This window comes from Oreochromis niloticus, linkage group LG9 (assembly GCF_001858045.2).
Source record: "Oreochromis niloticus isolate F11D_XX linkage group LG9, O_niloticus_UMD_NMBU, whole genome shotgun sequence".
Taxonomy (NCBI): domain Eukaryota; kingdom Metazoa; phylum Chordata; class Actinopteri; order Cichliformes; family Cichlidae; genus Oreochromis; species Oreochromis niloticus.
Window position 1 is genome coordinate 18,939,344 of NC_031974.2, and position 10,581 is coordinate 18,949,924.

Here is a 10,581-nt window from a genome sequence, read left to right on the forward strand (position 1 = left end):
TTGACTGTTCTTCCCTTTCTATGCAAGGTCACCTGGGTTGGCTGGAAGACTGTTTACTTAGCCTGGCAGGGCCAAGGACACTGTCTCAGCTGAACTCTGGACACATACACACACACAGACATATATACACATGCAGACATACACTCATCCCCCCTTCCCCCTCCAAACACCTTCGACGCTCATTCCCTTCCGATGCTGATGGTGGATCATGGAGACCAGCACATAGGCTGCAGGCCCGGATGTACTGTCTACATTGGCTGTCTCTCACCCTTTACCCACCCCTGTTGCTTGTCATGTGTTTTTTGGTGTATTAAGAGTTTTTTTTTTTTCATGTGCTATGTGCAGAGGTGTTTTTTTTCTGTTCTCAAACTGATCTCCCTGTTGGAGCTCAGTCTGGGAGGAGTTATTTTTTTTCCCCTTATCTTTCCTCATGTGGTGCATTTTCCATTGTTATACCTCTCTGACCTGTCTTCCCCATGTGATGTTTTTGTGTAATGTATGTATGGTCGGAGGGTAAGATGGCGCCGCCATTGTGTGGAATAGGTTGGCAGCCTTATGAAATTTCCCCTTGTGGGACTAATAAAGGTATATCAAATCAAGGTATGTGCCACCCTGCCTAGACCTCTTGCCCCTCATTTGCCCCCATGTAAAGTTTTCTAGATCCGCCACTTTAAAAAAAGGAAACATTAAAAAAATTATTTCATTACTGTTATTTAATAAAATCTACTTTTAAGTAGAACACAGCTAGGATTTTTTTTTTCTAATCTTTGATATTTAACCTTCTTATAAAAGTTAATTGTTTTTCTCTTGGGACCAAAAATGAGAAACACACAGACAAATACTCAACATAAATATATGACCCATGATATTACATTGTAATTATCAGTTTTATTATGAATGAGTAAAGCAACTTTTACTGCATAATGTATGTATAATACAGACATATGCCAGAATACAGTACAGAATAAAAATGCAACAGCATATAAAGTCTATAAAAATAAGAATCTACAAAATAGATAAATACATAAAATGCTTGCAATCATTGATGGGTGTTTAAAAACAAGAAAGATAATTTCTTTAGTAACAATATCTTATCTGATAAAATCTAGTGCCACTTATTTTGTAGAAAATTGTTTTGCAGCCCGATCTAAAATACTTTAATTAAGATTCTTTTAGGGAAATTAGCATATTATAAAACTTTGCAGATTATAAAAATGTTGCCAGATTATGTTATAGTAAAACACAACTTGTTTGAGTTGTATATAGAAACATTTCGTAACATATGCAGATATTGTAAAGCTGAATTATTTTTTTTATCCAACCTATGAAATTAAACTACATTTGAATAAAATGTAAAACAAGTTCATTGTGCTCTAAATTATTATGAAAAGAATATTGCGTAACATGTCGTATGGATAAAATGTTATATAGGTGATCACTCTGTACATGATGGTTGCAGAAGATCCTTCTCAAATATCTGACTCAGATGTGTCAGTAATCAGTCTAATTTTCTGTTTCACTCAAATGTCCACAGTGGTCATTGGATTGTTGCAGTAGCTTAAGGTCTGGTGGTTATGGTGTTATAACAGCTGAAAGAAAAGAAGGAGTGAGATGATAATGGTTCTTTGTCCAGCTGTGGCGGTGAAAATATTCAACTTTTCTTCAGAATCTATAAAAAACACGCCGACCTTCTGCTCTCAGTGTACAAGCTGGTCATACAGTGATGATGAGCTGTGTTTTTTTATTGTGTTTTAAAAAAAGATGAAATATATACCTAATTTTTGATGAGGAACATGAGCACTTCACTGACTATAGCCAAGTCAGCAGGAGAATCAAACTGCTTACTTTCAGCAGCATCAAGTTGTTATAAGTAGGTGGACTCCCTAGGAAATAGAAAGGACAAAAGCTTTAAATAATTGAAGATTTATTAAATACTTTTGTAAGCAAATAGTTCTTTGTACCTTTAGAGACTACTAGGTAAATGATTTATTCAGTGGGAACCAATAATCATGTGAAATGAAGTCTACTAACCTGAGACATGAACATAAATAGACTTTGGGGTTTTATCTGTACTCGTGCAGGTGTAATTGCCGCTGTGCTCCTCTCTCACTGATCTGATGGACAGGTAGGCCATCCGAACATCGTAATGTGAGTCATTTTTAATGCACATCTGGAAGGCAAAACCATAATAATGATCATTTGCAGGATGATTATCAGTGAAGTACTTTGTGTCTCAGACTGAGTAATATTAAAGAGGTCGGTCAATTTTCAGACAAACATAACAAGACAGTTTAAGGAAACTCTTCCTGATTACAGGACATTACTGTACCTCCGCCTCCTTCTCCTCCTCCTTCTCTGGTTTGCATGCTAATGTCCTGGCATCGAGCAGTCTTCCTCCTTTCTCCCACACAGGTGATTTCAGACTGTATCCTTTTACTCTGCAGCGAAGCAGCAGAGACTGACCTTCGCTCAGGGTGACAGTAGACACCTCATCTTTGGTCATCAAGTCTGAAACACAGATTGGGGTCTCAAGTGAAAAACACATGGCTGTGATTAAAACATACATATACATATACATATATGTATATGTGTATGTATATAGATAGATATATTAGTTATTTGCCTTTTCAAAATTAGCTAGTGAGAGTCTTTAGGCTAAACATTTTGTTTCATGTCAACTTTTCAATAGCTTGAACTTTGTAGATTCTTTTGTAGACAGTATTGATTATATAAAAAAATGAGTTTAAATTAATTCATTGTTATCCAGTTACCGTAGTCATACAGTTGGGAGCACTCTTGTCCTTTGGCATTGGTTGCACAGCACATCATTCCTGTATTATAATATTGAGTGCTTGAAATTGTGCTCTCTGTCCTTCCATCGCTTCCCTTAAAAGTTTTATCCCTATCCCTGTCCCTGTTCAAACAGAAAAAAAACTTACTGTTAATAGTGTAAAGTGATATTTTTCAGGTTGCTGTGTATGTGAAACATTGTTAATAAAGCTTCATGCTTCATTTACCCATTTTTGGCTTTATGCTGTCTGATTCAGTTTCATCCATCCACCTTCTTCTGCTTTTATTCTGCTGATTATTATTTTTAAATTATTTATTTAATTTTTATTGAATAGGGACTATTCAATATATTGCAAGTTAAAGACCCTACAATAACACAGAGAAAACCCCAACAGATTAAAAATGTCTGAAGCTTTCATCAAAAGAATAAAAACTTTGTCTGGGTCTATTGCTGAGTGACAAGCTGGAGTGGAAGACTGCTGCCACTCCTCCTCTTCGGCCTGTGCTTCGAGAGTTCTGACAGTTCATATAACTCAGAGTGTTGATTCATGCAAACTAACAATGATCCTGCTGTAACCAGGTTTCCGTAAGGCATCCACCAATCATAATAAAGTTTCAATCTAAATGACCCAATCAAGAAGTGCTGCTATTCTGAAGTTTGCATACAAACATCAAGGACAACATCTTACCCAGACCATTTAATTGTGGGATTTGGGAAACCCTCAGAGACACACTTAAAAAGGGGGGAAGTATCTGACACGTCAACACCATCGAGCATCAGCTGTGGTTTTGTTGGACGTTCTAAAAAACATGAAAGAAAACAGTTAACTTCATTTTATTATCAATAATTTGTTTGAGTATTGTAGAAGAAAGAAGATGAGAAGCTGTTACTCACTCATTACCACATGAAGAATCACAGTCGTGGAGAACATGGGGGCATTGTTGGAGTCACAGGTCAGAGTGTACCCCCCTGAATCTGTCTCAGAAAGCAGTGGTGTGACCATGGACTGACTCACATTTCTGCTGAGGTTAAAGGAAACATCTCTGTTTACATACATAAAAAGATAAAGCACACAAACAGAAACACAGACGGTCACTTACGCTGTCATTACTCGGTCTTTTCCTCTGATCCAGTGGCAGACAGGAGATCCAGAGAGGCCCTCCAGGGAGATGATGAGTTTCTTACCCACAGCCAACTCTTTGCTGATGGGACCAGATCGATTCAGATAATCAGCTGGTAGCAAACATGCTGCCTGAAAAACAAGAATCAAGAGTTAATGCTCCTGATTTAAATATATATTACTTAATTAATTAATTAACATATTGAAGTGTGTATATGATTCTGTCATATACACGCACGCTCCCTCTGTGATTATGACGTGAATGCTTCAGCACACAAAGACATTTTGGAAAATTTCATGCTTTTCATATTTGTGGGAAGAGTGAAGAGTCCTGCTCCAGCATGACTGTGCTTCAGTGCACAAAGCAAGTTCCATAAAAACATGGATGAGCAAGTTTTTGTGCAGAAAAACCTGACTGGTGTGCATAGAGTCCTAAACCTAAACCCCACAGAACATCTTTGAGATGAATCAGAGCTGAGGCTGCTACTGTGTACACCACAACACACTCCCATTTGTTAAGGTATATTGGAGCTAAACAAACACTAAACAGTTGCTCATGCATGGCATGAAAATGGATATCAAATTCTGTCTAATTTTCACAATACGGGTGGTGTTTTCAAGGTATGCATATGAACAATTAATGGATATTTCAGTTATTACTGTTCCACAGGAGCCTATCAAGGAATAAAATTCACTGAATGTTAATGGCATTTCAGCTCCACGAAACTTATGGAAGTGTCACATTCAGTCCTCTGATGAGTTCTTAGTTAAAACAGCTCTTACCTCATGACTGGATACACAGACCTGAGTCTCCACACCATCAGAGCAGAACAGCCCAACAGCACACATCACCAGAGCAGCTAGAGATAAAAAAAAAAACCACGTAAAAAGCCCAAAGAAGATGGAACATAAATGTGTCATTAAGACAAATTAATTGCTTGTTTAAGTCTTTTGACTTATGGTGTATTTTAAAATAACCTGCAAAATTTAAACTGAAGTTTGCATAGAACTTGTGTCATTATTGGGACACATGTTATTTCTTACATTTATTTTCTCCCAGTGGCATCATATACTGCATCACATTGTATGAAAATCTTCATTTAAAATTTGTGATTGCCATTAATTCTGCAGGATCCTGAAATACTCACGTACCTGCAATCATGTTTCTCTGCCTCCAAATGTTTGTTCTCCTGGTATGCGGGGGAAATGTTCTTAATGCAACTCCACTACTCCACCTACAGGGCAATTTAACCCCAGGGAATTAAGAAGGCTGATCACTATGATGCTGTATAAACATGGTCGGCAGGACACCTAATTCCTACACAGATTTACTACTGCACAAAATCACATGGGCAAAAACTGCCTCAGTACAAAAAAGGGAAAGAAAAAAGTTTTGTTAGTGACCACCACACTCACACTGGAAATAGGATACACAAGATTTATTTTTCTTTCAAGGCAGACTAGTGGGCTGGGGGTGTAATTCTGGCCAGCAGCCTGAGGACATAACATTTAGCATTATCAGCCTGTCAGCCAATCAAAAATTAGTTCAGCATCTTCCTGAGAAAGAGTTTTCATCTACCCTAATAGGCCTTGTGTTAATGGGGAGGGAGTTTTCACACAAGATCCTGGGAATACAACTCTCAGTCTCTTTAATGAGGTTGGCCACCTCCTCATTACAGGGTCTGCTTTTCCTCCTAAAGCTACACAGGTTACTTCTAGCAGTTTTCAGTCCAATTCCTTTTTAAAAGCAACACATAAGCCCTGAAATGAATCTTCCTTCTGGTAAAACTAAAGCATTTTTAAAACAAAACCAGCCAAACAAAAAGAAACTGTGGTCTTCAGTTCAAAAGTATTCTACAACCCTTTCCCATCCAGTCTCTCTGCATGCATATTTCCTCCTTTCTATCCCCTTTAAAGAGAAGGGCCCCACAACCACACCAATCAATTACTTCTGGGACTCAACAGCAAATAGCTGGGCTAGAGTGGATCTCCGCTCCCACACTGGTTTGGCCTAACCCGACATTTAGTAGGAGATCACACAATTACCTAAATTAAACAACAATTCAGCCGAGGTAAGGAAAATTAAGGCATGGCTCACCAGGCAAGCAGGAAATGTTGAAGATGAAGCTCACGTCCTCACACTGATACACCAGTTTCAAAGAAACACATTGGAAATCTGCGTCTGTTAACAGTGACAGCAACTTTCCATCACAGAGGAGGAGTCTCAGAACATTCTGCAGCCAGGGGTTGTTATTGAAACAGGCTTAAGATCAAATGCTGCTTATCTGCACAGCCAAAGTGGCTCAAAATACCTCACCTAAAGGAGGTCATGTCACATGGGAGCTCATGACGGGATGCTTATTCCATACATCTAAGAGGGGCTTTACAGATGGAATACAGCACCTCTAACTAGAAACACAGGAAAAGAGCAGACTCATCTGGGTGTGCACAGACGTTTATTTATTTATTTGTTTGTTTTACATATAATGTTATAGCAGAGAAAATATTATACAGTCAGGCGTACATTTCATTTGTGAGTAAAGGAGAGACTGGTTTCATGATGAGCAGACTTTCCATGGGTGGAAATATTTTGAGCACGAGAATAAACTCTGTGGTCGCATAGCTTCTCTCTCTCTCTCTCTTTTTTTTTACATCCACTTTAAACTTTCAATGCTCATTGCCTGGAGCAAGAAGAAAACAACATCACTGTTATGGCAATGAGGAAGGAAATAACAGAAATAAATGGGGTATGAAAATAGCTGGCTGAATAAGTTACAGATCCTGGGAAACGCTTCATAGTTTTAGGGGTGCTCTCTGCTGCACAGTCAGCTGGCCAGAACGTGGTTGATCCATGAAGGGAAGCGGGAGTGGGTGGCTTCCCGGCACTCATGTGGTCAGAGCAGTTCTGGCTTGTACAGGATAACAACGTGGCCACCATGAAACCAAAAAAGCGTAATATAGCAGCCATGGGTGTAAGAGCCATTTATTGTTTTTGTTTTGTGTTGTTGCACATTTGGACACTGGGGGCAGTTACATTTGTGGTTACTGCATTTATACAGGAAGAATTGATCTCACAACGAGTAATGGTGGAACAGCTTAATGCTACGGATCAAATGAGGAGGCAGGGGAAGCACTGCCTTCGAGGCCTCAAAACATGTACACTGAGTTTTTCAGGTAGCACTCAGAACCTGTCTCGACCCCCTCTTTGACTTAATAACTGCAACCAAACTCTACCAGCATGTGAAGAAATCTCTTCACAAAGCTGTTAGAGTAGCTGTAAATACACAGAAATGAGTGCAATTCTGATACATGACAGGAATTGTGTGGGTTGACAGGGTGTGCCTGTAACTTTTCCTGACTGGAGTTTGAGCACAAGAATAACATACAAGATGCGGTTTCTACAGCCCAAGTATACTTATATGATTTTGCATAAGGACTGCACAAGGCTTCATGGTGGTGCAGCGATTAGCACTATCAAGTCATTGCAAGGTTGAAGGTTGAAGACTCACCTGTTCTCAGCTGCATTTGAATAAAGCACCAAATCTGCACTGTTTTACTTTTAAATTTCAAAACTTACATTTTTACTACTGATTTTATTTACTGTTCCTTTGTTTGTTTGTTTCCTTTTTTTCATTTTAAATAATGCTTTTTATTTGTTTTTTTGTTTTTTGTTATGTCTCTGTAAAGCACTTTAAATCACCTTGCTGTTGAATTGTGCTATATAAATAAACTTGCCTTGCCTTGCCTTGCAAGGCAGTTCAGGGTATAAATCTCTTGATTTGTTACGACATGTCTTTTTGGAATTTGAATGCTCTCCTTGTAAATTTCTGAGCTTCTTTCACATTTAGACCTTCTTTATTTTATACAGTTTGCTTAAGCTGTAGTATATAGTTAAACTCTTTGTTGTAGATAATGAAAAGTGTTAGGTTAAATATGATTTATCCACCAGTTCCAACAATAAGTATAAAATACTCACTATATTTGATTTAAAGATAAAGACACTCCATTTTACTCTAAATTATTGTAGCAGATCGATTCAGATAATCAGCTGGTGTCAAACATGCTGCCTGAAAAACAAGAGCCAACATTTAATCCTCCTTCATTAAGCAGCTATAAAATCATCACAACTGGCAAGATCTGAATTAGATTTTCCCAAAAACACATAAAAAAAGTTGATTTCCTGATTAAATGTTTCCTTTAAAAAAACAAAAAACAAAAACAAAACAAAGCTTATATTTTGTAACTGAACTAAACTTGTACTAAAACCTCTTCAAAATTTATTAGAATAACACAAAGTGACTACAGGAAATTACAGAAAGAGCAGCTAGCATTATTTCCCTCTCTGTTTTGCCACCTCTTATTGCTGTGTGTTTTTTGCTGCCCTGTACACCATAAACCACACTGACATTTGTGAAGGTCAGCTGGAGCCTACACAAACATTAAAGAGTCGATGCACAGCATGAAAATGGGTGTTCACTTCTGTCTTATCCAGACTATAGGTGTTTTGTTTACCCAGATATGTAGATGTGCAATTAATGCACATTATGACTGGTCCAGAGGGGTTTATCAAAGAATAATAGTTCACTTTATGTCATCTCAGAACTATTCTCTGCTCTAAGGCTTCACTGTCAGTGACACTTTCAGTTATCTGATCAGAGTTTAGTTAAAACAGCTCTTACCTCATAACTGGATCCACAGGCTGGCGTCCCCATGTCATCAGAGCAGAGTGCTCCAATAACACACAGCAGCAGAACAGCTGGAGAGATAGAAAACTGAATTTTTAGTTTAAATATTACTGAAAATCAAAACAAATTTATATACACCAGTGGGAAAAACAAAAACAAAAAAAACATAAATGCATCATTAGGAGGAAGTTATTGCTCTTCTAAGTCAGACTGTATTTCTGAGCTACAGCTGTGTCATTAACAAAATGCTTCACAACTCAACATTTAGCTCTGGCCAACTACAAAAATCTTGACTGCAAGTCTGTGATTACCTTCGACTGTGCAGGACCTTGAATAACTCTGACTCACCTGCAATCATGTTTCTCTGCCTCCAAGTTTTCATTCTCGTATTCTGAAAGGAAAATTTGTTGCTGCAACAGCGCCACCTATATGGGAATTTCATCCCAAGGAAATGAAAAAGGCTAGTCACTATGATGGTGGAAAAACACGTCAAGAAACGAGGATATTGCGCACTAGACGGGCAGGATTTGATGGAGGGGTCCTCGCACACTCACAGAGCACCAGCAGGATCCACGAACAAGACAAAACAGTTAATAATATCTTAATAATATCAATGGAAAAACAAACAAGTAATTAATCACAGCTGGATCATAACGGGACGCTTTCTCCATGCATCTAATAGATAAACTAGCTTCACAGGTAGAATACAGGATCGCTAACTAGAAACACAGGAAAAGAGCAAAGATGAGTACAAACAAGGTTGAAACGTTGAATCTGCTCACCCAAAGCTGGCTGCCTAATCTGGAAAAGTCTGCCTCACTGCCCCTCCTAAGTGGAAATGGTACCGTTCCGCTTTCTGTTATTTGTTGTTCTCAATCCTTTTGTAGAAATCGACGAGTGGGCAGTGGCTTTACGACATCATCTTTCACACATCTTGATGCGAAGTACTTTGACTTGAATAAAAGTCACTTCTTACCAGAGGTGTGGACTCGAGTCACATGACTTGGACTCGAGTCAGACTCGAGTCATTAATTTTATGACTTTAGACTTGACTTGAAAAAAGGTTGTAAGACTTGTGACTTGACTTGGACTTTTACACCAGTGACTTGGGACTTGAATTGGACTTGAACCTGTTTACTTGAAAAGACTTGATATTTTACCCAAATCTAAAATTTAACATACATATTATATAAAAAGTGCGGACCATTAATTCACTTTATTCATTCATTCATTCATTGTTACCACACTCCGTATGTATGTGAGCGTGGGCTGTAGCACAGCCAATCAAATTAACCAGATTTGAAAAAAACAAGAACAAAAACGCTCGAGCCAAAAATGCTTCCAAGAGTAATTTCTTTCGGGTACATAAACTACGAAGTAGTCAACAAAAAACGAAATGCAATATGCAAAACATGCAAGAAGAGAATCACAGACGGAGATGGAACAACTTCCAACTTTGTCCGACATTTGAAGTTGCATAAAGAACGGTAGGTGGTGCTTTTTTTTTTCTTTTTTTGCTCCGATGAGACAGCTGACTTAGCTAACTTCATCTTATTAGCAAATGTTCTTCGGGCTAAGTTGATGATACTGTTTGGCTTTAACAGGTATGATATGTTTGTCATGCTATTTTAAATCCGGTCCTGCAAGCGCATCCAAGAATAACATGCAACTTGTTAGCTCAGAATTGTCGGTGAATGGTGAGCAGGGTCCGTTTCAGAAAGTGGGTTCTGTAGCTGTACTCAGTCTCTCTCCGTCTCCTCCCCATCATTAACCCCGTAGATTTAACCCAGTTTAGACTGACAAATACTTATTTTACCATCACATCACAATTCAAAATCACTGTGTTTAATTTGCAATTAGTGTATGGTCGTGTTTAACTTTTGCATGTCTGAGCCAGGGAAAACTTTTTTTTTTTGGTTAGAAAATCTGGCCCACCTTAGTGTGTAATTGAGTAGTCCTGCTATACATGGCCTTTTTCTTCTGTC

At 38.2% G+C, this 10,581-nt stretch overlaps 2 protein-coding genes across 9 annotated transcripts in view; one reads left to right on the forward strand and one right to left on the reverse strand.

Moving 5' to 3' along the window:
* The window catches only part of LOC102082737 (extracellular matrix protein FRAS1), a 473,764-nt gene that overhangs the window by 416,466 nt on the left and 46,717 nt on the right, over positions 1-10,581 (forward strand). The window lies entirely within an intron of this gene.
* LOC100700182 (neural cell adhesion molecule 1) lies at positions 882-9,567 on the reverse strand. 7 transcript variants are annotated; one of them, XM_025910081.1, is made up of 11 exons: positions 9,379-9,567; positions 8,945-9,021; positions 8,591-8,667; positions 3,892-4,043; positions 3,686-3,813; positions 3,480-3,591; positions 2,772-2,914; positions 2,330-2,508; positions 2,032-2,170; positions 1,775-1,883; positions 882-1,589 (listed from the first exon to the last, which is right to left on the reverse strand). In XM_025910081.1, exons 2-10 carry the CDS (start codon positions 8,976-8,978, stop codon positions 1,810-1,812), a joined length of 1,038 nt encoding a protein of 345 aa, XP_025765866.1. In that variant the 5' UTR covers positions 8,979-9,021; positions 9,379-9,567; the 3' UTR covers positions 882-1,589; positions 1,775-1,809. The 7 variants fall into 7 exon arrangements, with proteins under 7 accessions (XP_025765866.1, XP_025765863.1, XP_025765865.1 ...); XM_025910078.1 differs by having other exon boundaries at positions 8,945-9,039; positions 9,379-9,424; XM_025910080.1 differs by having other exon boundaries at positions 9,110-9,385.